At 51.6% G+C, this 25,000-nt stretch overlaps 8 protein-coding genes across 29 annotated transcripts in view; 5 read left to right on the forward strand and 3 right to left on the reverse strand.

The window, feature by feature from the left end:
- Nucleotides 1-1,841, forward strand: part of LOC126581582 (transport and Golgi organization protein 2) — a 2,106-nt gene extending 265 nt beyond the window's left edge. The window contains exons 1-3 of one of the 2 annotated variants that reach the window (XM_050245331.1): nt 1-65; nt 160-1,323; nt 1,397-1,841. The exon at nt 1-65 is cut by the window's left edge and continues 21 nt beyond it. In XM_050245331.1, the coding sequence (XP_050101288.1) occupies nt 647-1,323; nt 1,397-1,619 (900 nt within the window). In that variant the 5' untranslated portion in view covers nt 1-65; nt 160-646 and the 3' untranslated portion in view covers nt 1,620-1,841. The remainder of the gene's footprint in view (nt 66-159; nt 1,324-1,396) is intronic. The other variant, XM_050245332.1, reaches the window with a different exon arrangement.
- LOC126581581 (RRP12-like protein) lies at nt 1,783-6,630 on the reverse strand. Its single transcript, XM_050245329.1, has 7 exons — nt 6,149-6,630; nt 3,805-6,072; nt 3,569-3,728; nt 2,925-3,487; nt 2,680-2,840; nt 2,056-2,617; nt 1,783-1,982 (listed from the first exon to the last, which is right to left on the reverse strand). Exons 1-7 carry the CDS (start codon nt 6,562-6,564, stop codon nt 1,871-1,873), a joined length of 4,242 nt encoding a protein of 1,413 aa, XP_050101286.1. The 5' UTR covers nt 6,565-6,630; the 3' UTR covers nt 1,783-1,870.
- Nucleotides 6,631-6,721: 91 nt separating this feature from the next.
- LOC126568880 (something about silencing protein 10) lies at nt 6,722-8,267 on the forward strand. The gene has a single exon (XM_050225554.1). It carries the CDS (start codon nt 6,774-6,776, stop codon nt 8,232-8,234), a length of 1,461 nt encoding a protein of 486 aa, XP_050081511.1. The 5' UTR covers nt 6,722-6,773; the 3' UTR covers nt 8,235-8,267.
- LOC126568879 (squamous cell carcinoma antigen recognized by T-cells 3) lies at nt 8,255-12,683 on the reverse strand. Its single transcript, XM_050225553.1, has 6 exons — nt 12,527-12,683; nt 12,244-12,443; nt 11,823-12,164; nt 10,918-11,750; nt 8,857-10,018; nt 8,255-8,788 (listed from the first exon to the last, which is right to left on the reverse strand). The coding sequence occupies exons 1-6, from the start codon at nt 12,560-12,562 to the stop codon at nt 8,653-8,655; spliced, it is 2,709 nt and encodes a 902-aa protein (XP_050081510.1). The 5' UTR covers nt 12,563-12,683; the 3' UTR covers nt 8,255-8,652.
- A 135-nt stretch (nt 12,684-12,818) lies between these two features.
- On the forward strand, nt 12,819-18,550 carry LOC126568971 (transcription initiation factor IIA subunit 1). Its single transcript, XM_050225705.1, has 6 exons — nt 12,819-14,231; nt 15,538-15,747; nt 15,842-16,439; nt 16,519-16,845; nt 16,930-17,180; nt 17,263-18,550. The coding sequence occupies exons 1-6, from the start codon at nt 14,208-14,210 to the stop codon at nt 17,368-17,370; spliced, it is 1,518 nt and encodes a 505-aa protein (XP_050081662.1). The 5' UTR covers nt 12,819-14,207; the 3' UTR covers nt 17,371-18,550.
- A 161-nt stretch (nt 18,551-18,711) lies between these two features.
- LOC126572174 (DNA replication licensing factor Mcm2) lies at nt 18,712-21,776 on the forward strand. The gene is made up of 2 exons (XM_050231258.1): nt 18,712-18,849; nt 18,932-21,776. The coding sequence occupies exons 1-2, from the start codon at nt 18,844-18,846 to the stop codon at nt 21,590-21,592; spliced, it is 2,667 nt and encodes an 888-aa protein (XP_050087215.1). The 5' UTR covers nt 18,712-18,843; the 3' UTR covers nt 21,593-21,776.
- Nucleotides 21,590-23,022, reverse strand: LOC126572177 (zinc finger CCHC domain-containing protein 10-like). Its single transcript, XM_050231283.1, has 3 exons — nt 22,746-23,022; nt 22,486-22,647; nt 21,590-22,419 (listed from the first exon to the last, which is right to left on the reverse strand). Exons 1-3 carry the CDS (start codon nt 22,781-22,783, stop codon nt 21,870-21,872), a joined length of 750 nt encoding a protein of 249 aa, XP_050087240.1. The 5' UTR covers nt 22,784-23,022; the 3' UTR covers nt 21,590-21,869.
- Nucleotides 23,023-23,091: 69 nt separating this feature from the next.
- The window catches only part of LOC126572175 (synapse-associated protein of 47 kDa), a 24,976-nt gene continuing 23,067 nt past the window's right edge, over nt 23,092-25,000 (forward strand). For 8 of the 21 annotated variants that reach the window (XR_007607946.1, XM_050231259.1, XM_050231280.1 and 5 more), the window contains exon 1: nt 23,263-23,384. Coding sequence is in view for 7 of the 21 variants with exons in the window: in XM_050231259.1 (XP_050087216.1) it covers nt 23,384 (1 nt within the window). In the remaining 14 variants the exon portion in view is untranslated. The other 13 variants (XM_050231263.1, XM_050231260.1, XM_050231269.1 and 10 more) reach the window with 6 other exon arrangements.

Below are 25,000 nucleotides of genomic sequence, written 5' to 3' on the forward strand. Positions count from 1 at the left end.
CAAAGTGCATAAGCAAGTAGACTCCCAGTAGAATCAAAACACCAAATTCGTCGAGAATCTCCGCCGTGAGGACATGCGCATCAGCACCCACCACCACCGTCTCGTGTTATCTCATCCGGTTTCTTTCGTTTTTCTTTTTCCCTTCTTTATCTTCTGTAGCCGAGCCGAGAAACAGAAAGTGAGAGCAGCCCGTTGGCAACACGACGGAAGGTCAACTTTGGGCTACCTGACCCTTGGCTACTCGATCGGGGAAGCGAGTCGTCAAACGAGTGTTGCACGAAGAGAAAACGCGGCTCCACATAGCAGTAGCCCAGCATACCTTGAAGCGCGCATCCTTGGGTCGGCACCAAGCAAAGCAAGCGCCACCGTGTATCTCTTGTGAGGCGGTTTTGTGTCCTTCAGCAACCAAGGCCGAGTGGTAGTGAGTCACGGCTGCGCCTAGAGTGAAAGCATTCGCAGGGGCCTGTGCTGGTAAGCTGCGCCGTAGTGATTAAGAGCAATGTAACAAGCAGTACACGTACGTTTGGTCAGTCGCAAGCAACAGCATTAACCGGTACACATCGGACGAGCGGTGGCCAGTGCCAGTGTACTGATAAAAGGACCGTAACAGATCCCATTTCCGGTGGATTAGTTAGTGCAACGCGAGATGTGCATTCTGTTTGTGTACGTCGATGATGGTAGCCGGAGTGGCCGGTATCGGTTGGTGCTCGCCTCGAACCGCGACGAATTCTACGCACGGCCTGCTAAGACGGCTGCGCCATGGGAAGAGAACGAGCGCATCATCGGTGGTCGTGATATGGAACCGGGCCGTGAAGGTGGAACGTGGCTAGCGATTGGTAATCATCCCCCGGGCCGTATCCGCCTCGGTGCACTGCTGAATGTGACCGGCGAAACAAAAGCAAACGTTACAAACGGCCGCGGACCGATCGTTGCCAACTATCTCACAAGCAATGGTGACCACACGGCACGGTACTACAGTGAACAATTGCTGGCCAACGATAACTTTGGGGCGTTCAATCTCGTATCGATCGATCTAGCGACACTTGTCGAACCCGCATCAAACTCTGGAGGTGATCTTGCTGCACCGAAACCGTCCGGTGGCATCGGCGTGGTCCTGCACACGAGTAACACACCACACAGCATAGCATCCTGTGCACTGGGGACAGCCCTTGGATTCGGCAACAGTACACTCGATAAACCACTGCAAAAGGTTTGCCGTGGCCGGGAGCGGTTCGAGGAGATTGTGACCAAACGCAATGTACCGTTTGCCGATAAGGACGCATTCGTGGATGATCTGCTCGATCTGTTGAAGAGTGATGTACGGTGAGTAACAGCCAGCATGGCATACGGTCAGTGTATCCGTTTTTGTGAAACCCATTATCATCTCTGCTTTCAGGCACTATCCTGATCCTGAGCTAACGCGTCGTGCCGGCCAACATGCCGAGTACCTGTCCAGTGTGAACGTGCGCGTACCTGGAGGAAGCTATGGTAGCCGCACACGGACCATCATTCTTATAGATCATCAGAACCGCATGGAGTTTATCGAAGAGACGATGGTGAACAGTGATCCCGAGAGCCCAGACTGGACAACGACGCGGATCGTACGTGACTTGTCCTAACACTACTGACTAACTAGCATAGAGAAAAATGGTTTTTAGATTCAATGACGCACCGGCACCAGTAGTTTCCGATTGTGTGTCTCGGTTAGGTTACGGGTTTGATGGTAGCGAACGTAGCTACGAAGTGGCCTTAAGCGAATGACACGCCAGTAGCCTTATGATGTAGTGTACATAATAGGAAGTGAGGGTTTTATTAAACAATACATTTTGCCAAGGGATTAACCAACCAGTGTTCTAGGCCATCCATGTCGTTACTTGCGTTTCGAACCTGCCTTCAGCAAACGTTTCTTCGAACCGGCAGCCGCTCCTTTACGTGCTCCGCGTGCAATGCTCTTGAATTGGCCAGCATTTTTCGCGCGTTTTCTGTAGAAGGTAACAGAGGGTAAAAACATTAAATCAATTCATTCTATCACGACCGTGCGCCATGATGATGTACCTTCGGTTTAGCGAGTTCCGGCTGAGTGGTACGTAAGCATAAGGTTCATGTTTGCCCTTCTTCAGCATATCACCGGAAGCCTTCTTCGAGCGGTACTCCTTTCCAGTCGATGCGTTTGATTTGGCCGTCTTGGTCGATTTCACCGATCGGCCACTGTAGCCCGAGCGCACCGAGGCAGCCGTCGGTCGATGGATACCCTTACCACCGGCCACGTACCGATTACTGCTGCCCCCCGTCATTCCAGATCGGGCGCTTAGCGCATCGATAGCCTTTCGCTTGCGTGATGACGGCCCATCGGCATCATCATCATCGTGTGCGGCATGCTGGCGTTCGGTTTCACTATCATCATCGCTATCCTCCTGATCGTACACACGTTTCTTTGCCTTATCAGCATATCCAAGCGCATCATCAGGATCTTCGTCCGAGTCCGAGTAGTCCTCGATGTCCTCAATGATAAGTCGACCATCGGCCGCCGTCTTGAAGCCCCGGTTCGGGTCCTTCTTGCGCTGGGTACTGGCCCGTGAACCACCTTCGGTGCCATCTTCACGAACCGGTTCATTCGCTGAAACACACGATGCGTTAAAGGGAATCGCAAACAAAAGGGCGAAGATTGTGAACACTTACTTGTGATCTTGCCAATAGCATCCAGATCGGCCAAATCGACGATACTATCCGGTGTTTCCTTGATGAATGTCTCCATCTTGTTCGCCTTCTGTCGGCTCTTTCTTTCGTTCTCCAATCCCGAATCGGAATCGGAGTCTGAATCTTCGAGAATATCATCGATCCTGTGTAAGAAGAAACGTGGGAACTGGTAAGTTAAACGTTGTGTTCCTTTTTAACACCCACACGCGCACACGCGTGAGACTTACGTGAGACTCTTCTTCTGTAGGTGACTGACAAAGTCCGGCTCCTGATCCTCGTCATCCTCGTTTCCTTCCCCCTTGCTATCACCGCCTTGCTGTTCCTGTCGGTTCCGCTTCGCTCGTGCCATATCCTTGCGGATCTTCTTGAGGCGCTTGTGCGTCGTCTCATCGTTGCCCGGCACCAGCTCGATGATTTCGGCCGCACCGAACCGTTTGCACAGCTTCTTGTACACGTATCCCACCAGCAGACGCGAGTGGCGCTTGGTGTCGGGTTGCATCATCGAAAGAGCCTTCACGATCAGCGCCAGATAGTTGCTGACGAGCGGAATCGGCAGGGAGCGGATGTAGAGCAGCAGGAAGTTAAGGGCCGCATCGACCTCCACCCGGGTGTTACCGATCAGGAAGGTTAGCACCTGTTCCAGCATAAACTTGAGCGAATCGATCGACAGCGAACCGGTGAACTGTTGCAGTATACCGCGCAGTACCCAGATGGTGTTGCTAATCAGTTGAGTATCACCGGTGAACCCGGCAATAACGAGATCGATGAACTCGTTTATTTTGCCCTTTTCCTGCGAAAGACACGCGATAGAATGACGGACCGGGTATGAAGAAAGGAATGATCAAGTGGAATGTCTTGCTACGACACTTACATCGAACCGTTGGCCAAGGTTTTCCAGCAAATCCACTGCCACGTTCTCCTTCTTGACTGCCTCGACGTGGAACGTGGTCACGGCTTCCGGTATGGTGCGAGTCACCAGCTTACAGTTGAGCTGCACCGACGGTTGCTTCTCTAGGACCAGTTTTAAGCACCTGTGGAGACAGTAAAATGGCCACATATTTTATCCGCCATTTCGGTCGATAGCTCGGTGTGCATGCCAATACTTACGCCAACCGTGGTGCCTGAATGCCCTCGAAGCTAAGATGTAGCGTTCCGATGAGCAGTTTCTCGATATTGCCCAGCTTCGCCTCAACGAACTGCACGCAACCCTCGTTCTCGGAGCCCAGAATTTCGCGCAACAGTTTCAGCGCCTTCTTCATCTGTCGCCGCACGTTCGCGTTCGTTTTGGCCACCGTTTCCTGCTTCTTTTCGCGCTTCAGAATCACGGTGATGTAGCGTTCGTAAATCTCCCCGAGCTTCTCACGCGTCTGGTAGAGTGCCAGCTGTTCCACGATGTCGAACAGCATATCGTACAGGAATGTACCGGGGGCCTTCTCCTGTAGCTGCTGCAGTGCCGTACTGAACATTTCATCCAGCACCGGTTGTGGCGTGATGCTAAGATACGCCTGGATCGCTTCGAACGCTGCCTGCCGTACCTCGTTCTCATAGCTGCCCTTCGGTTTCGTGGTGTAAATGTTGAACAAACGGGGCAGAAAGTTCTTGGCGAACCGGCCGACCTCCGCCCGCTCCTCCGGTGTTTCCAGATGCGAGATCAACTCCTTCAGCCCATCCAGTACCGGTGAGCGTAGATCGGGATTATCGTTCAATACCGTGCCGAGTGTTTTCGCGATCAATCGGAAATTGGACACATCCTTCGGTCGGCGACAGAAACCCGGAAACAGGCCCCACAGCTGACAGCACAGTAGCTCGAAGATGTGTGCCTGGTTCTTGCTGTCGTCGCTCTCCTTCAGTTTGCCCCAAGCGATGTAACACTGATAGGCGAGTTTGAGGATGACGGCATTGAACAGCTCGAAGCTGGCCTGCTGTAGACCTTCGCGCAACAGTGGCAACATCCAGGTACGATCGAGATCGATCTTACCGTCGGCATCGGACAGCGGAATGCACCGCAGCACAAGCGTGGTATCCATGGAACCGATCGCTTGCAGCACAGCATGCTCGATCTGGATACGATTGGAAGCCTGTGGATCGTACCGTGTGCCCAGGGTGGCCAGGGCAGGAGCCAACGTTTCACCAAAGTACTTGCCGGTAATGTCGAACGCAATCGCCAGAATGACCAGTACATGGGTTGCCGCATGGCCGAACGGTGCACTCGACAGTACCTCGATGATCGACCGGAGCACCTTCTCGAGGGCAACTCGGTGTTTCTCCACCTCACGCTCGTCGGCACAGCAAGGCTGTACGCACTCGTAGAGAATGTCCTTCAGTGCGTTCGACGCTGCCGACACCACATCGAGCCGTTCACTGGACCAAAAGTCTTGCGTACAGATCTGCACCAGCTTCGGTAGCGCGGCACTACACAGCACCAAATCGTAGCGTGACAGGAACAGATGACCTTCCTTGAGCACCGTCAGCCAGGCAATGGTTTGCCGTGAATCCGAACGATCCGGTCGGTAGTCGTACAGGGCGGTGATGAGTTTTCCCGCCAACACCGGCGTAAGGTTCTCCGTTTTGGAGCTGAAGAGTGAGTGGAAGGTTTGGAAGCAGTTCGTACGGATCAGCACATTGGTGGCGGTCATGATCGAGAGCAGGTTCTCGGCCACCAGCTTAATGTCATCCCGGTTGAACCCGGGCAGCGCATTGTGCAGCAGACCCAGCGCGTGCAGTATAACCGTTTGGTTGTTGGCAATGTTTTCCGGTTTGAACAGCGCAACACAGAACCGTGCCACACGACCACCGGCCGGATGGTGTTTAATCGGGGCGATTTTAGGTTCCACGGCGGCCGCTGTTGTGTTCTCTTCCGCCTGGTCCTCGCTCGCGGCCTTCGGTGGCAACATAAAGCAGCTGCCATGTATGATGGCGACCACCGCATGTTGGGCCGCTTTGCGAACCTTCGGTTTGGTGTGCGTCGTGAAGGCGAGTACGGAATCGAAGAACTTGTGCGTCAACGGTAGCTTCCACTGGGCATACTCCTGGGCTCGCAGCAGCACCGACAGACAACCGATCAGATTGCGTACCATCGTTTGATTGTCCGTTTCGGTGTACCGTTCCAGCAGAGCGAGCAGTGTTTGGGCCGTCTCGGAGAACTTGCGTCGCAGTACCGCTTCCGGGACGGATTTGATGCCCATCGCGAGAAGAGAAACCGCTGCAATCACATCGTTCGTTTCCTTGGCCGCTTCAATCGTTTCCATCAGCGCCAGGAAGTACTCGGTGCTGCTCTCCGTTCCTCCGTTCTCCTTTATCACCTCGGTCAACGCGGCCAGAATGGCAAGCATGTCCTTTTGGAGTTGCGAGTCGGCGCGAAAGTGGTTCAACAACCTGTAAGCGAATTAGATAGAGAAAAGGGAATGTAGAAAATGTGGCAATGTCGCAACCCCGAGAGCCGGAAACTTACTTCTTGAAGCTCATGTTCGAACAGGCACTCCAGTTGGAGGCAAACGTTTGGAACGTTTTGAAGGTGCCGCCGTGCTGCGAATCGGACATCACTTCATCATCGTCCCCATCTTTCACGCTGAACGATTTCATGCTGGCCGCGATATCATTCACGGTCGGAACTTTCTTTTTCCCGCCCTCCGCTCCACTGTACGACTGGATGGCTTCGTGCTTCAGTACGGCCTCGAGCGTAAGTTTGTTTTTCCCGGCACCATCGGCCGCCTCAACCGGCGGCGCGAGGCTGAGGTTGCTCTGGAAGAACCGGCTTTTCGCCTTCAGACGGTGTTTGTTCACCTCAGGATTGGACGATGAGGCATTGCCCCGCTTCCAGCGTTTTCCTCCTTCCTTTTTCTTCAACTTTGAACGGAATTTACCCATCCCTGCACTCTGTTTTTAGTTGGTTTTGCCTTAATTTTATGCTCGGTTCAGTTGCACGTGGTAGGGTCCGCGATCCGCTTTCGGTTCAATCAAAACAAATCGTGGTTTTGACAGCTGCCAGCAGGAGTGTCGGAGTTTGTATTCCGTTTGTCGGAGTCGCTTTTCGCTGAAGACCTTATTCATCCACGCGGTTTTGCAGCGACGCAAAAATGCCGGATAAAATTAAATTCCAGGACATCGGCAGCGATTACGAGCCCTCGGATTCAGAGGATGAGTTCAGCAAGAAAGAAAGCCAGTTGCTAAAACTGAACGTCGATCGGCGCCGGAGGAACGACGATGAGGATGATGAAGCTGTGCTGGAGTTCGACGACGACGAGCAGGAGCAGGATGCTGATGAATACGAGGACCCCGACGATGACGATGAGCCGGACTTTGATGAAATCCGTAAGTTTGAGCACGACAGCGACATCGACGAGGCGAACGAGGATGCTTTCTTGCCGGATCGGAAAGCATGGGGCTCGAAGGCGAGTGCGTTCTACGGTACGGGGTACGCGGATCGGGATTACGACGGAATCACGGCTCAGGAGGAGGAGCTGGCCCAGCTTGAGGAAGAGGAAGCGAAGGAGATCCAGAAGCGGCTGTTGAATGAGATGAGCGAGGCCGACTACCTGTTCGATCCGGTTCTGTTCGATACATCAGGTGCGCCGGCAGCCGAGGACAGTGGGAAATCGAAAAAGAAAAAAACCAAACCGACCCCAAGCACCAAACCGGAAGATGTGATCGTTGTCGAGGGTGATCTTTCCGATCTGACCGAGACCCAGAAGAAGGACATGTTCCGCAAATGTGCTCCCGAGTTTGCCAGCCTGGTGGACGAGTGCAACCGGCAGTTGGTCGAATGCGTCGAGGTGATGGAACCGGTATTGGAGCTGCTCAAACGGCACAACAAATTGAACCACCCGTTCGGAAGGCTGCTAAAGAAGCGTTACGACGTAAGCCTGCTATACTGCAGTAACATAGCGTTCTACGTGATGCTCAAGGCCCAGAAGGTACCGATCCTGAAGCACCCGATCGTCAAGCGTGTATCGATGATTATGCTGTTGCGGAAGAAGTTGGACGAAAAATATGACCAGTGCATCCGTGACCAGGTTGAGCAGCTACACGAGGCATTGACCGCTGGGGAGACAATTACATTCGCGGATGAACAGAACGAGGAAGAAGACGCTGTCCCGATGGTCAGCAAGAAACGGAATCGTTTCGGCATACTGAATCAGCTTGAAGCAAAGGCAACGGGAACGGTATCGGCATCGGATGATGATAACGATGAGGCAAACCGAGACCTGAATGATGAAAGTGAAGATGATGCCTATCTGGCGAAGAAACTGAAGCTGCTGGGTGACCATGAAACCGATTCAGATCATAACGAGGAGGAGAAGGAAGAGTTGGACGAAGAGGGCAAACGCAAGATCACCTATCAGATGGCCAAGAATAAGGGTTTGACGGTGCGCAAGCGGCGTGATCAGAGGAACATTCGGGTGAAGAACAAACTGAAGTACCGCAAGGCGCTGATCCGGCGCAAGGGCGCCATCCGTCCGGTACGCACGGAGACCACTCGCTACTCCGGAGAATCGAGCATCAAACCATTCGTGAAGCGAGGCATTAAACTGAAATAAAGAATGGCAAAGGCCAATGGTTCACGTGGCTAATGGAAGCGGCTTTATTTTCCTTTTCGTCTTCATTCTTGTCACAGCGCTTACCAGGTATGACCAGCTGGAGTGTAGAAGAAGGAATTGACAAGGGTGAGAACAGGCAAATGATCATTTATCGCAAGTTGGAAAGATGGAACTGTATGGACAATACAAAACTACACGCACGATTATCGAAGACAGTGGTGAGACGCAAAAAACAAAATTACAAAAAAAAAACACATTACGAAAACTCTCCCTCCAGTACCGGGGGATTGTAGTGGCGCAAATTCAAATTAGGATAACGAACGACAGAGAAAAGGTTTGTTTTTGACAAAAAAATGAAACTGGTTTCTCTTTGGGAGCCCGCTGGGCGAGGGAGTGAAAAAAAATAACTAGCTGCCCATCACTTAAGCAAAAGTTTACGGAAATCGTCATTCGATTTCGGCTTTTCCGTTTCCGCATTCGGTGCAGGTGGTCCTACCGCTGTCCGTTTTAGTACCGCAGTAGGAATCATCGCTGAGAGTTTCTGTTTCACATCGCTGGAAGGAAATAAGATTGTAATAATGAGTGGACCGCGATCTGGATCGCCTTCCCGCTGTTCACTTACCCTTTAGCAAGCTGCCGTTTACCGGAACCAAGACTTGCGCTGCTTGTGCCAGCAGCGGTGTCATCCCCCGACGCGCTGGAATTCTTTGCTGAATCCGCTTTCTTCGGTGGTGGCGCCGAGATGGCAACGGTAATGGTAAATCCATCGACCACGTGCTGATCCATCTTGAGAACGGCCCGCTTTGCGGCGGTCTCCGACTCGTACTCCAGGTAAGCGAGTCCCTTTGAGCGCCCGTTCCGGAAGCACACGATGCGTATGTCGCGGATGGTACCGAATGGTTCAAACAGTCGCTGTAGCTCATCCTTGCCCAGCTCGAACGGTAAGCCCTTGATGAATAGTTTGTTCGGTTCAACGGACGACGCGTACTTGAACTGATGCTGCCGGTTAGCTTTATCGCGGGCTACGTTCGAGATGAACATCGGGCGACCGGCGAGTGGACGTCGATCGAAGCTCAGCGCTTGTGCAACATCCGATTCGTTCGTCAGTAACATATAGCCAAATCCACGACTTTTACCAGAACTGGACAGCACCAGCTCGATACTTTCGATCGCTAGCTCCGGGAATGCGTTGCGTATGTCCTGTTCCGTCGCCTCGAAGCTAAGGTTGCTGATGAACACCTGGCGCGATTCGAGACTCGGATCGATGAGTTTTGCGCGTTTGGCACCGGCATCACCATTCGAAGGCGATCCGTCTGCCTCTGTTTCGCCACTAGAGCCCTTGTCCGTGGTATCCTTTGGTGCGTTACCGGCGTTGGCTGGTGGAATGGCTGGCACTTTAAAGTCCTGATCGTGCGTTCGCTTAAGATTTTTCCTCCCCGTTGACCCATCGGCCGCTGTTGTCGCAGCACTCGTTGCCTCTTTGTTCGCGGTTCCGTCCGCCTTCTGTTTCGCTCCCTTGGACGCTGGGCGCAGTGGCTTGATGAATGTGCTGTAGTACTTCTCGATCGTGGCGTTACACAACTCCTGACAGCTGACGAGCTGCTCGAGCGTACCATTACAGCGCTCAAACCGTAACCAAGCGGCAGCCAGCGTTTCCGGATCATCCAGCCCAACCGTGGTGATCGACTTGCGGTACAGCTTTCGTACCGCGTCCGTATTCCGCTTCACTTCTAGCTCGGTAAACTCAATCCATAGCCCAGCTTTCGTAGCATTATCGGAACTTTCTGCAAAGACAAGAAGCGATGCGCTGCGTCAGTTGCCGTAATCAATCTGACCCAGTGGCGTCTCGTGAGTAAATAACGTGGTTGTGCACGTGCACATTAAGACGCGATATCTCACAAGGCCTTGTATGTACAGATGTTTGGTGGGCAATTGTGTGGAATAAAGTATTAGAAATTCTATTATTAGTTTTAAAACTCCATATTCGACCTGTGCAACACAAAGAGTGCACGAACGGCAGTGCCCAGCATAGCTCTTTTGCTCTATATTTTGTTTCTTTTCGTGCGATCAGCTGGCGCACAGTCGGCTTATAGCAGTCGGTCTCGCTCTGACCGACCCGTGCTCAGCGCCAAGTGCACAGGTCTTAGAGCACACACCGACAATTTTGCTTAGGAATAACTAACACTAGCAGAAAAAGTTCGCGTGTACGTATACGGCTAACTTGTGCTCCAGCGAAAGTGCCCAGCCTCGCGAAGTAGCTATATTAGCAATAGATAGCGAGACAGAGATAGCATATTTCTTATTTCGCCGGGTGCACCAGCTAAAGTGCACAGCGCCAACGAAAGAAAGAGAGCTATAGAAGGAGGGCTCCAGCCGAAAATTGAGCATTCCATCTCATTCTTTCTCTTCAGTTTGCGCTGTGCGCTTCACCTAGTGCGCCCGAGGATATGGGAAATATGTGGCTATTTCGTTAGACTGGGCATTGCCGCCGCTGCACAAGACAGGCGTTTAGGTGAACTTGAATCGAACTATTACGGTGGCCGGCGCGTACTCGCATGCTTGGCATTTTCCGCAGGTTTATGCGTAAAAATCTAGACTGTGCAGTGCACAGGTTGCTCAGGTGGACGAGACGCCACTGATCTGACCGATGGGACAGTGAGGCTTACACGTACGGTACACTTACCCATCACACTGAGCCACAGATCGCGACCCTTGTTCGGTTCAGCGAGCGCCTCGTACTCGAGCCTGCCCCAGAACTGGAGGATCTTGCACTGTGGATCCGCGAGCACACCCCACGTTCGCCCGAGCTGATTCCAGGCGAGATCGAAATTGGCCCGCAGTATTTCCCTCTCCTTTTCACTCTTAAAGTCCGTGTGCCGCCGGAGAAAGGTTAAATACTCGAGCCACACCTTTACCGACGCTTCCGGCGTCTGTAGACCGGCGGATGCCACGTCCTCCATGATCTTTACGACCGTCATCTTCGAGCGGCTCTGCTGCTCACGCTCCACGATGCGCATCTTCTCGACGTACAGCTCGGCGCTCCACGTGCAGTTGCGTAGCGCACGATTCACCAGATCCAACGCGGTCTGCCGAAAGACGGGCGAAACGTTCTCGTCCAAATCGGGGGGACAGTTTTGCAGGTAGCGCACATAATCCACCCAGACCGTCGCATCCAGGCAACACTCGGTGACGGAGCGTTCGTACAGTATTTGCACCTCATCGTCATCCAGCTCGGTACGACAGTCCGCGATGTACTTGCGATACAGTTCCGCACGTTGCTGGTGTTCATGTGATGCCAGCGCCGCCAGAGCATCTTCGTGCGGTAACATACGTTGCAGTACGGCCTTCGCTTGCTTATAGCGCCGTTCAAACTTTTCCTCATCCAGATCGGTCAATACCGATTTGTACTTTTCGCACAGCAGCTTATACTCGATGCAGGAATCTTCCATACCGCGCAGCGGTACCTTTAACTCTTGCTCATAAATTCGTGCAACCCGGTTGAAGCTCTCGTCGGAACTGCGTGCATGGGTAGGAAATAGGGAATTTGTTAGCGCCACAGCCAGACAACGGTATGCTACAAATGCTTACTCTCCGTTCTTCGTCAACACGTCCTCACGGTACGCCTCAAAGATGGACCGGCCTTTGGTGGTGTGAAGACCGTACGTCGGTATGAGCACCTTCCAGATGCGCTCGGCAATCTCTTTGTTGGCCGTGTTCATCGCCAATCGGGCAAACTCCGTCGCTACATCCACCGAGTAGTAGTCGGTCAGGGCCCGGATGAAAAGCTTCTCGACATTCTCCACTTGCTCATCGGTCGTAGCAAGCGATGCCTCAATCTTGAGCCACTTTAACCAGATGTCCGGCGACAGTGGGAACATGGCGGCAAAGATCTCCGCGCTCTGGCGGATCTTCTCCAGATCGTTCATTTCGCTGGAAATTGAAGAAAAAAAAAACAAAACCGAATCAACTAAACGGCCACAGTACGCGGACGCCGTGGCAGATCGCTTACTGTGCAACATCCAGCAGCTGTACGTAGTTGTCGTAGTTGTACTTGTCCCCAGCGATCTTTGTCAGTATCTCGATGTACTGCTTAATGTGTTTCGATTCCATGGTCTCATCGGCCTCGTCTTCATCGTCATCGGTTGCCTCGTCTTCCGTGTTGCTCCCGTCCGAGGTGCCATCGTCTTCCGAAACCAGCACGACGGAGTCCTACAAAGTACACAAGCAGTGCAGCGGTCAGAACTCGGTTGGGGGTAGGGGAAGCCGTTCGCGAAACGGTGCAAGAAGAATACCTCTTCGATCAGGTCGTCGGTTTCCATGCTGGACATGGTGAACTGCGCTGGCGGGGCCAAGGGGGGCTGGATCCTTCACGCTCACTTCCAATCCGTTCGTTTTATCGCAATTTCTTTCCAGCGAAGCGCTTGCTGTTTACAAAACCACCTAACCTAACAAAACAACACCGAAGCTGCCTGCCGATGCTGCAAGGCCCAGTTTTGCTGCGAAGGATTTCTCTTCTTTCTCGCTCTCCGACATTCGCCTTCCCGGTCTCTCTCTCTCTCTCTCTCTCTCTCTCGCGCTGTCTGCCCGTGCCGTCACCCTTTCGGAGTAAGCGCGTTGCTCGACCTCAAAAAACGAGAAAAGTGAGGCCGCAAGAAATCGGATCCATCGCCGTACAGCGAGGCGCACTTTTTTCCGAGCCCTTACCGCCCGATAGCGCGAGTCGGTTCCGTCCCACGTACACCGGAAATTCCGTGCCGCAGGTTGCTTCGATTCGCCGTCGTCATTGCCTCGGTGAGGCAAAGGTCGGGACAGTATCGCCGGAGAAAAAAGGCACACGCAAGAGGCGAGTGGAGGCGGTGTGGATCCGATCGCGAAAATCGGTTCGCCAGAGCGTGATCGTCGCGAAATCGAGACGAATCGCGCTGCTTCACCCAACCGTTCCCGTTCCCGCGGAGGACCACCAGCAGGCGGGTGCTGTGCGGTAACCTGCTCGGACCATTTTTGCTTCTTCCGCCGCTGTCGCCGTCATCTTCGTGGCCGCTTTTTTTTTATTTATCTCGTACAAAGGTGTTGGTTCATCGTCTCCGCCGTATGTGCCCGCGCGCGAGTGTTGTCAATGAGCCCCGGTGTGATGCGTGTGTGAACGCCGCGCGCCTCGCGGTGTACCGTTTCCTCTTCACGCTCGTAGTAGCGCACGGTTAAGAGGCGAGGGCTAAGAAGGGCTTTGCGAGGGGGCCACTAAACGCCAACGAAGCAGAACAGCATCACGACAAAGTAGTAATCGTCTATCGTGTGCGGCGGGTTCTCGGCTGAGACCGCGTTGGTCCCGTGATCATCGCAATTGAACCGACAGCAGCATCGTCAGCATAACCAGAGACGGTGTTCCCATTCTTCGCAGCCATCCGGAGGTAGCGGTGTCCGCAGTGAAAGCAGTGGTGCGTGGTTAGTACCGACCACCACCACCCCACACACAGAACATCACGACTGGCAATCAGCGGAGGCATGAAATAAGCAAACAGCTCCGGGAAGGCCAACTGTGACTCAAAGTTAGCGACGAATCGCTACTGCCCCTTGCAAAAGGGCTTACTACGAATAGCAACAGCACCAGGGCAGCGAAAACACCGCAGGAGCTGCGGTAAAGAGGCGCAATCACACAACACCGTGACCCACCGAGAGAAGCCCTCGTTTGCCGAGAACCTCCCGGGTCGATCGTCAACAACATCATTATCATAACTGCGTGGCGTCTGCGTGAAATTGTCACGGCAAGCTGCAGTTTCACTTTTGTGTCTCACCCGCATCCACCCTCGCTGGACGTGGGGAGTTCTTGTCGCGTTATCGCGGTGTTTAATTGTTGAACCGATCCGATCCGTCCCTATCAGAGAAATCGTTATCCGTGTCTGCCGTTACGGAAGAGTTTGCGATTGCATCTTGACCTTTTCGGAGAAGCAACCGTTGAGCACGGGCAGCACTAGGATGTCTCTCAGTCAAACTTCCGTGGTAAGTAGTGCTATACAATCTACGATCTACGGTTCGCTACTTGTCTGTATATTTATTAAAAGGAATCCTCTGCAACGTTAAATGGCGGTTGTATAGAAACAACCCCCATGAAAAGATTAACAACATCACAAGCTTCTCCGTATTCCATATGGTAGCATGTGAAAAATGGGCTACAGGTTATGGCATGCGCGAAACACGGCATGCTTATCCTTTATTCTGTTTCATCACCCGACGAAGGACAAAAGAAATTTCGAAACCATATGGAACTGGCGCGTCCTTGTCCTGTTGATTGGACGTTTAGCCAGAAAATGTAAAACATCGATGGACGGTCTCTGGATGTAGGGAGTAGCAAACAGATTCCTCAGTTTGTGGCCACAAATTTGCCATCATTTATCTATTCCGATAGCGATTGTCTGGCATGCCATTCGACTAGGTGACATCTTGCCGTTGTCACTTAGCGGGAGACAACTTTACCGAGCTTATCAGTAACGACGAACAGTCTCAAGATACGTGCCCGTGTCGAGACAGTAGAAACACGATTCTAAGGTCAACCTGTCCCTTCCGATTGCTACATTCTGTCTTTCTGTTTCCGCTGAAACTAAAACAACCAAGCCCGGGGGGACGCATTCGTGAGGTTGCGAAAGTAGATAACGCTGTGCGGGAGCTGATTGGCTTGGTGCGAGATCCATGGTTTTCTAGTGGCCGTTAACTATTAATATTGCTCGAAATCATTTCCATGGAGTCGCTACCTTTTCCCTAGCTGTTTTGTTTCTATTCATATTACTTGTGGACGTTAGTCATATCAGTACTGGTAATGGCACTGGTAATGTGGAAAACCGAAAAAAATGCTAAAAACTGATAACAGCTTCATGAAAACAACGCATAGTGTTGTTATCACGTTGGCGGATTTTTCGCGCTGCTACTACAGTGTGCTGGTGACCGAGTGCTGCGATTAAGAAATGTAGAGAGCTTTCCATTCGATTTTGCCTTTCGTTGACACTTGATAACGAATGGAGGGAATTTCTTCTTACAGAGTGAATTGCTCAAAAGTTCTGGTTGGGTGGCGTGTTTACTGATAGCTCTGATCGTCCGTTTTATCGGATTTCTATCAAACCACTAGAAGCCCGTTTCCTTCTAGTTGCGGTTTAGATGTTATAGTAAACTTCGACCGTCGAGTTTCGTTGTTTTTATAATCGACTTGAACGTTCCCAAGTATTATGTCCTTCGCTCATCCTGTTTTGCTTTCAACAAACTTTTGCAACAATAATTCGCGTCAATAATCATTTTTAATTTCATGTCGTTGCAGCTTAAGGTATACCAGACGGTTATCGACGATGTAATCAGTGGAGTAAGAGATGCGTTCCTCGATGAAGGAGTGGATGAGCAGGTGCTCCAGGAGTTGAAACAAATATGGACATCGAAGGTGCTGGCCAATAAAGCTATTGAAACGGTGCCCGATCCACAGGACCAACAACCCCCATCGATCGTTTCTGGTACTAAATCGGTTGCAAACAAAGTAGGTTTGACGCGGTACCGGCGGAACCTTAACTCCTGAAACGCGCCGTTAATATCTTACTGGAGAGTCTGATTTTCGTTTTTTTTTGTTATAGGCCAATGGAACAAAGAAAGCGAAGGCAGCAGCTGCAGCGGCCGCTGCATCTGCTTCTACAACCACGCTTCCGGAAAATGGAAAATTGGTTCCGATTGCCAGCAGTACAAGTGGACAGGCCGCTTCCGCCGGCGGTGCAGCAAAGCCGGTGACAGTGAAACCGGAACCCATCGGCAACGATACGACGGTTAGCGGGAGCAGCAGCATCGGTACTGCATCGACAGCTACCAAAATTGGAAACAGCAACTTGCCAACAACGAACACCGCCGTTGCCAGTAAGAGCAATACCGTACCCGCCGCTTCCACCACTAGTACCGGACAGCAACAATCGACACCGGCTGCTCCAGCGGCCGTGGTGGCCTCACTCGACCCGAACAAGCTGGTGGCCATCCAAATTACGCTTCCAGCGCAACCGAACGGACCCAACAATCAGCAGCGTATACTGACGATACAGGTGCCAGCTTCAGCGCTGCAGGAAAACAAGCTGCAACAGGTCCTCACCAGCACCATTATCGCCTCTATCATGCCACTTCCACCGCAAATTGCATCCACGGTACTGCAACAGCACGTGAACTCGTATCTGCAGAGCAACAACTTGAGTAAGTGTCCCCCGTGGCCACGACCAATCATATCCTTTGTACCTTGCTAACTTTCTTCGCACACTACTCTTGCTTCTAGACAAATTACCGATACAGAAGCAGCTAGATGGCGCATGCGATGACGACGACATGATGGAAGAGGAATCGTCGTGTGGCTCCGCAATTGCCTCGATGATGGTGAACGCGAATGTTGACCTTACAAAACCAAATCAAACTACTGAAACGGATATTATGTTGGACAAGCAACGCAAACAGCTCGACTTGCAGCTATTGAACGCGTTGAGTTCTAATGTGCCCGTGCCCTGTTGCAGTAGCTCCAAGCTAACGGGCGGTGCTAGTCGCAAACAGCGTCGACGGCCGGTAAAGCACGATCGAAAGCTAGAACCATCGTTGGATACAGTTGAAGGTATACCATACTGCACCATGCAAATATTGTGCAAAAGGTTGTTTTTTTAATCTAATGAAAATCATTCGTTTTGTTTCGCTTCAGGACCACTGGGCATTCGACTGTGCAGTCAACTGGACGGTGCAGTTGATACGTCGGATGAGGAAGGCAGCGATATCAGCGACGACAATATTGCAGACGATGATGAAGAAGATCTGGACAAAGAGGAAGAGGACGATCTGGATGTGGAGGGCGGTGCGGAAGAGGAACCGTTAAACAGCGAGGACGACGTTACGGATGAGGACGCGTCGGATCTGTTCGAAACCGATAATGTTGTTGTGTGTCAGTACGATAAGGTATGCCACCCTGAACCCTATGCACCACTTCTAAACACTGCAACAGATCTCCATTCAACTTTTCCTTCGTGCTCTTTTCTAGATTACTCGATCTCGAAACAAATGGAAATTTTATCTTAAAGATGGCATCATGCATGTTAATGGAAAGGATTTCGTGTTCCAGAAATCGAACGGAGATGCCGAGTGGTAAGCGGCGATAATGTTGAACTCTTGGTTATGGCACGTGCTGTATAGATACAACTGATGAACAACAGGGCGGCGGTTAACAAATGTCATCAGGGGTATCTGGGCGTTTATCTAAGATGTATCCATCGAAACGAAACGAAACGAAGCGATTCTCTTCACACTGTTACAATTATACTAAATGAGGATAGAAGACGGAGAACACAAACCGCACTGCAACAAATCGCCTTTTTCCTACTGCAAAACTGCAACGAACCAATCAAGAGAATCCTCTGGCCCACCATCACGTAGATCGTCTGCATTAGCTACTCAACCAAAAACGATATCGATCACCACTATGCTTACAATAGAGGCCACTGCTCCGCTCTACGCAGAGTGTAACTTATCAAAGGTATGGGTTAACAAGGACACAATTCCAAAAGCACAGCAATACGATGTGAAATATCGTCACGAGATATCGGCGAGTTCATTCGCTAAGCCTTACAATAATGTCAGGATGATGATAACACCAGGGCCACCGCTCCACCGAAAATGCGTTTTTCTCGAGTCTGACCTTCGAGCAATCTAACACGTACTCTCATGGATACTATATGCAATCGTAGAACCCATTCAGTCATTAACTACCAAGCCCAAGAATAATACAAAACCTACATGAATGCACGCACCCCAAAGTGTCCTAAGCAGCGATAGCGGGGAGGAGAAGGAGATAGTTCTGTGTTTGCTGTAAAAATCAGTTGACTGCAATTTAGGACCATTTAGCTTGAAGTCTTTTAAACTAGCATTTCAACTGTTTGTAACAGTTGGAGAGAGAGAGCTGATGAGTTGAAAAGAATAGATGAGTTTTGTTTCTCCCGAATGATGCTTCGATTTCGAATAAGTTTGCAGAAGCGCGACGGGCGGTGGCATGTACAGCATCACTAGCTCAAGGGCAAACCGTTGTCTGGATTTTAATGTTTGGTCGTTTTCCCCTTAAATTCTTTACAAATCCTGCTGAATGATTGCAACAATCAAAGTACAGGCGATATATAGAAACGATCTAGAAAACAAAACACCGCATCACCGCCAGCAGGATGAAGAATCTTTTGTCATTATTTCGGAATCAATGCCATGAGCAAAGGGATAAACAAATTAAGTTGTAAGCGGCCCAACAGGCACAGATAAAATAATAAAATTAAGTTCCCCAATGATTACCAGTAACGGGCCGAAACCCATCGGAGCGGAGTACTTTTTCGAAAGAAACGAGAGTCCACCTTCCGGCGCGTCGCCTACTGTGCGCTGTCTCCGTGGTTTGACAGTTCGGGATTTTGCGCGCCCAAATGTGACAGCGTTGAGCGTTGCGCGGAAAGCGAGGCCAAATCTCGATCGCGTCTCTGGGTAAAGCCGAAGAGATCGAAGCAGAAAATTTCTTCAATTTGGTGTACTGTCCGTGGGATCGCTGTGTGATTTGATTATTCGTTCGTTCCTTCCTACAGTATTCAACATGTCGGTAAGTTCAGTGTGGGCAGGTTGGAGGATCGTGAAGCAACTTGCCTAACGAATTGCTTCCGCATTGCTTCTTTGTTTGGCAGGACGCACCGAGCTCGCCGGCCCCGAACGTACCGTCGGAGATGGATCGACGGAACATTGGCCGTTCCGGTATGACCTCGCCCGTGGGCGATTTCGAACCGTTTGAAAACGAGGAAGAAATCTTGGGCGATACCACCGTACGCGATGAGGCCGATGAAGAGGAGGAAGATGGGGAGGAACTGTTTGGTGACAACATGGAGAACGACTATCGGCCCGTTCCGCACCTCGATCGATACGATATGGACGATCTTGACGTGGAGGAGTACAGCGATCTCTCGCAGACGGATCGTGCGGCGGCCGAAGCGGAGATGCGGCGCCGTGATCGGGCAGCCGGCATCCACCGTGATGATCAGGATCATCTGTTCTACGACAAGAGTGACGACGAAGACGGGATATCGCAGGCGAAGCGTCGTGCGGCGGCCGAAAAGGCGGCCCAAATCGAAACCGAGGATGCGGAAATGGTGGAATCGATCGAGCATCTCGAGGAAACCAAGGGCCACAGCATCAAAGAGTGGGTATCGATGTTGGGCCCGCGGACGGAAATTTCCAACCGATTCAACAGCTTCTTGCGCACGTTTGTCGACGAGAAGGGACACTACGTGTACCGCGATCGCATTCGGCGTATGTGCGAACAGAACAACTCAAGCTTCGTCGTATCGTACCCGGATTTGGCCAACAATCAGCGCGTGTTAGCGTACTTCTTGCCCGAGGCACCGTTTCAGATGCTCGAGATTATGGATAAGGTCGCGAAGGAGATGGTACTGAGCATCTATCCTACGTACGAGCGCGTGACGAATGAGATCCACGTGCGCATCTCGGATCTGCCGCTCGTGGAGGAGCTGCGCACGTTCCGCAAGCTGCACCTGAACCAGCTCGTACGGACGCTCGGTGTGGTAACGGCGACGACGGGAGTGCTGCCGCAGCTTTCCGTCATCAAGTACGACTGCGTCAAGTGCGGTTACGTGCTGGGACCGTTCGTGCAGAGCCAGAACACCGAGGTTAAGCCCGGCTCGTGCCCCGAGTGTCAGAGTGCGGGACCGTTTTCGATCAACATGGAGCAAACGCTGTACCGGAACTATCAGAAGATTACGCTTCAGGAATCACCGGGACGGATTCCGGCCGGACGCATCCCACGGAGCAAAGATTGTGTACTGTTGGCCGATCTGTGCGATCAGTGCAAGCCGGGTGACGAGATCGAGGTAACGGGCATCTACACGAACAACTACGACGGATCGTTAAACACCGAGCAGGGCTTCCCGGTGTTTGCGACCGTGCTGATCGCGAACCACTTAGTGGTAAAGAACAGCAAGCATGTGGTGGCATCGCTAACCGATGAAGATATCGCAACGATACAGCGTCTCAGCAAGGATCCGCGCATCAGTGAGCGCATTGTGCAGAGTATGGCTCCGTCGATCTACGGTCATAACTACATCAAGCGCGGACTGGCGCTAGCCCTGTTCGGTGGTGAGTCAAAGAACCCCGGCGATAAGCACAAAATCCGTGGCGATATCAACATTCTGCTCTGCGGTGATCCGGGAACGGCCAAATCGCAGTTCCTGAAGTACACCGAGAAGATTGCTCCTCGGGCCGTGTTCACCACCGGTCAGGGTGCTTCAGCCGTCGGTTTGACGGCATACGTTCGGCGCAATCCGGCCACCCGCGAGTGGACACTGGAAGCGGGCGCCCTAGTGCTGGCCGATCTCGGTGTCTGTCTGATCGATGAGTTTGACAAAATGAACGATCAGGATCGCACGTCGATCCACGAGGCGATGGAACAGCAATCGATCTCAATCTCAAAGGCCGGCATCGTGACTTCGCTGCAAGCTCGCTGTGCTGTCATTGCAGCGGCCAACCCGATCGGTGGTAGGTACGATCCCAGCATGACGTTCTCGGAAAACGTGAATCTCTCCGAACCAATTCTGTCCCGTTTCGATGTGCTGTGCGTGGTAAAGGATGAATTTGATCCGATGCAGGATCAACACCTGGCCCGGTTCGTGGTCGAGTCGCACATCAAGAACCATCCCTCGATGGCGGACGTGGTACCGGATTCGCAACCCGAGAACAGCATGCAGATACCGCAAGAGCTGCTGAAGAAGTACATCGTGTACGCGAAGGAGAACGTACATCCGAAGCTATCGAACATGGACCAGGACAAGATCGCCAACATGTACTCGCAGCTGCGCCAGGAATCACTTTCCACCGGTTCACTGCCGATCACGGTGCGCCACATCGAGAGCGTTATCCGTATGTCGGAGGCGCACGCGCGCATGCATCTGCGCGACACGGTGCAGGATGTGGACGTGAACATGGCCATCCGTATGATGCTGGAGAGCTTCATCGAGGCACAGAAGTTCAGCGTGATGAGCAAGATGCGATCCACCTTCCACAAGTATCTCTCCTTCCAGCGCGATAACTCGGAGCTGCTGTTCTTCATCCTGCGCCAGCTTACGCTCGATCAGCTAGCCTACCTACGGTGCAAGGAAGGCCCACGTGCAACGCATGTCGAGGTGATGGAAAAGGATCTGTCCGAGCGGGCGAAGGCTATCGATATCCTCAATGTGAAGCCGTTCCTCGAATCGGAACAGTTCAGAACGAATGGATTCACGTACGATGCCAAGCGAAAGGTGATCGTGCAGATCGTACCGGAAGCCGCCGAAGCGTAATGTTGCGCTACTTTTCTATGTTTTATTTACGATGGTTTACATGTAGTTTATGTGTTCTAATTTTTGTTTGTTTTCCTTCTTCTGCATGACCCCAGTATGTACAACAATTTAGACGATTATTTTTTATGGAATAAATGTGTCTCGCTACCGTCTGCCTTTGGTGGCGGCAGGATGAGGATTAGTAGTTAAGTAGTATGATACTCAATAGACTTTTAGCGGTTAATCGTAGAAGAGATGGATGGTGGTGAAGATTCAAAACGCGCCGTCCACAAACGCCCTATTCGACCCCTTTGCGACGCTTCTTCTTTTTCTTTCGGTCCTCCTCTTCCGACTGCAAGGATCCTTCGCTTTCGCTGCTCGAACTGGCGCTGCCTTTGTGGTCGCTGCTTTTGCCATGCTTTCGTTTCCTGAGAACCTTTTTCTTTTTCTCCTTTCTTCCGTTGGCCGCCCCGCTGTCCTTGGCTTTGCTTGGCAGCTTTTTCTTTTTGCTCACTTTGCCAGCGGTCCCATCTGAGGAGCTGGAGTTTTCGCTGCTGCTGTTGTTGTTGCTGCTGCTGCTACTGCTGCTTCCGCTAGAACTGCTCGAGGAGCTACTACTACTACTAGTGCTACTATCTGTGCCACTATCGCTATCACTGCTGCTGCTACTACTGCCACTGCTGCTGCTGCTGCTACCGCTGTTGCTGCTGCTACTGCTGCTGCTGCTATCGCTACTATCCGAGGATCCGGACGATGCATTCCCCGACTTTTTCTTATCCTTTCCGCTGCGTTTCGTTACGCCATCGGTCGTTCCTGGTGGTGCTTGACTGCCGTTTCCCTCGTTGGCCCTGCGGGGTGTAAAGGTGTGTGATTAGACAGGATGTTAAGCTTACACTTCCTCATACGATACGTACTGTTTGTTGTGCAGCTTCTTCAAGTTGGTCTTCAGCAACTGCGTCCGCGAAGAGCGGTGCAGATACTTGCGTTTGCCCTTGCACTCGTAGCTCCAGTGGCCAAACTCCAAACATTTCTGACACTGTATTCCCTTGGGGAAGGCTGCGGCTAGCTTGGCCTCTCTGCGCCGGGCAGGATCACCGGAAATGGAAAGAAAATCGTACATGTTAATGATCGCCACGGAAAAGGAGGTTGCCGCAGCTGCCGGCGCTATCCTTACTTCTGCTTAAGCGCTAGTTTTTGTGCTCCCAGATGCATGATGCTTTTGTCGTGTTTTGCTCGGTGTCGCACGGAAACACGTGTGGCGTTCGGGGGCGGCAGGAACTGACCAAGCAGGAACTTTGTCTAACAAATGGCACAATATATGGCACCGTTCCTCAGCCCGGGACTTACACAATTTTTAATTTTCACAAAATCGGCGGCGTCCACAACACCCACCTCAGCGAGGCAGATAGAAGACGGGATGCAGGGGCCAGCACCAGCAAGAAAAACAAATGATGGTAGTTGGTAGAACTGACATCTGTCATCCGATTCTCCGAACTGTCACGCTTATCAGCTTTCGTGGGCAATTGTTTGTTGTTTGTTGAAGAAGAGCCTTTTCCAGCCAGCTGGCCGTATCGTGATCCGCGAGCCCATTTTCCAGTGCGTAGTGCAGCAGTTTTGTGCAAAGTGCAGTGAACAGTGCCCCAACTATCCGTGTTGCACCGAGTCCAAGACCTACAAGCGTGTAAGCAGAATTCACATCCCCCTTTCCAGAGCCACAAGCGACGACTGCAGATTTTCGTGTCCGTGGCGATTTCGGGGGCAATCGATTGGCCTGCGTGAAGCGTGAGGGGAAAGCTAAATTCAAACGCAAAAAGTATGCAGTAATTAAGGGAGGACGTGGATTTAAAATAAGGCACCCTTTCTCACCCACCCCCTGCTGGTACTGGTCACTTTGTAAAATGGGCACGATTGTGGCACGATCGATGGAGGCAGCACCACCAGAATTCATCAGACAAGAGGAGCCCCCTTTTCTGGCTCGGTCGCGAAATCCTATTTCCGCGACCTCAGCTTTGGATTATCGATTTTTCCATTCCTTTTCCGTACGTGCCTGCTTGTGCGGGTGTCGAGAGCTTAGGTTGCCTTAGGCAAACGCTAGAGTGTTTTCCGTGTAGATGCGCACATAGAGGGCAAGTAGTAAGCACAAGAAGTTGTTGTCCATACATCCAATTTTGTTACCACTAGACTACGCGATGGTCAAGAATAATCAGTGACTCACTCGCATCGGTCGTGCTAGCTTTTGCGGATAGTTTCAATAAAAGGCAATGATCACGTTTCAATGATTCAATCGATTTTCATCTAGCGGACTGCCTGGTGGTCACTATTATGTTTTTAGACCAAGAAATCCATATAATCCTCGTTTCGTTTGATAGTTTTCCATTTGATTTGTGTTACAGATTTTAAAATAAAATAAAACAGAGCCTGCGTGTTGTGAAATAGTACTGGATAGGCTATCGGTATTGCGCTTGGTAGATGGCACACATTCAGATGCCGTTGCACAATAGGCCAAAGACAGGAGCATGAAATACGGCACAAGTCCACATACGTCGTGCCAAAAAGGATGCCATTCCCTTGCTATGCTCCCCGTTTCGGAAGCTATTGGCGATGGAAGCAAGCTTCTTCTACGGCTTTCCTGAACGAGTTGTCTCTTGATGCTTGGCTGCCGGAATCGTAAGCGATGGAGATCCTACGGTGGCGACGCGTAGTGGGGCCACGAAAAGCCTTTTGACAATTTCCCGTCTTGCTTCTGCTCCTGAAGCGATCCGTCCACTTTCTCGTCATAATTTGTGACGTTTGTCACCAGCATTGTCGTTCGGCGGATGCGCATTGGGGAGCTGCTCCTTGCTGGGAAGGAAGAACAAGGAAAGCGAACCTATCGAATTTCCGAAGCTGCGACGAATCCTCGCTTTGCTGTTGCGGAAGGTTGGGCATGCTTGGTCAGCGCTTTCCGTTGCACACTCGGCTCACTCGAACGGACGATCTCGGACAGCTAGCATCTAGCTCAACACTGTGCTGTGCTGTGGACGGAAGTAATTTTTTTGCTTCCCGCATATCACTTCCGGTAATTAGCGTTTCGGTGTAGAAGAGAGCATATCGATCGATCGGTGGGTTATTGAAGGCAGGGCCGTCGTTTGCCACGAACGAACGAACCATCGACAGCCGCATTGATTGGCTTGCTGTGAACCCCACCTTTCGCCTGAAGGTCGTGCAAATCTACAGCCATAGCTTGCTTCCAATAAGTGCAAACAACAAAAAATCTTGCTAGGTGGGTGAGATCCTTGAGATTGTCGTGGAACAGTAAGAAAACGTGTGGTGCGCTTGTTCACAGCAGCGTCACGTGTGTGTCGAATGTCGTGAACGGATGGCGATGGAGACGCCCGAGTGATTTTTCATTTCCCCTTCTTTTAACATTCAACCGTACATTTGTGCTTT

Source organism: Anopheles aquasalis, chromosome 2, assembly GCF_943734665.1.
Source record: "Anopheles aquasalis chromosome 2, idAnoAquaMG_Q_19, whole genome shotgun sequence".
NCBI lineage: Eukaryota > Metazoa > Arthropoda > Insecta > Diptera > Culicidae > Anopheles > Anopheles aquasalis.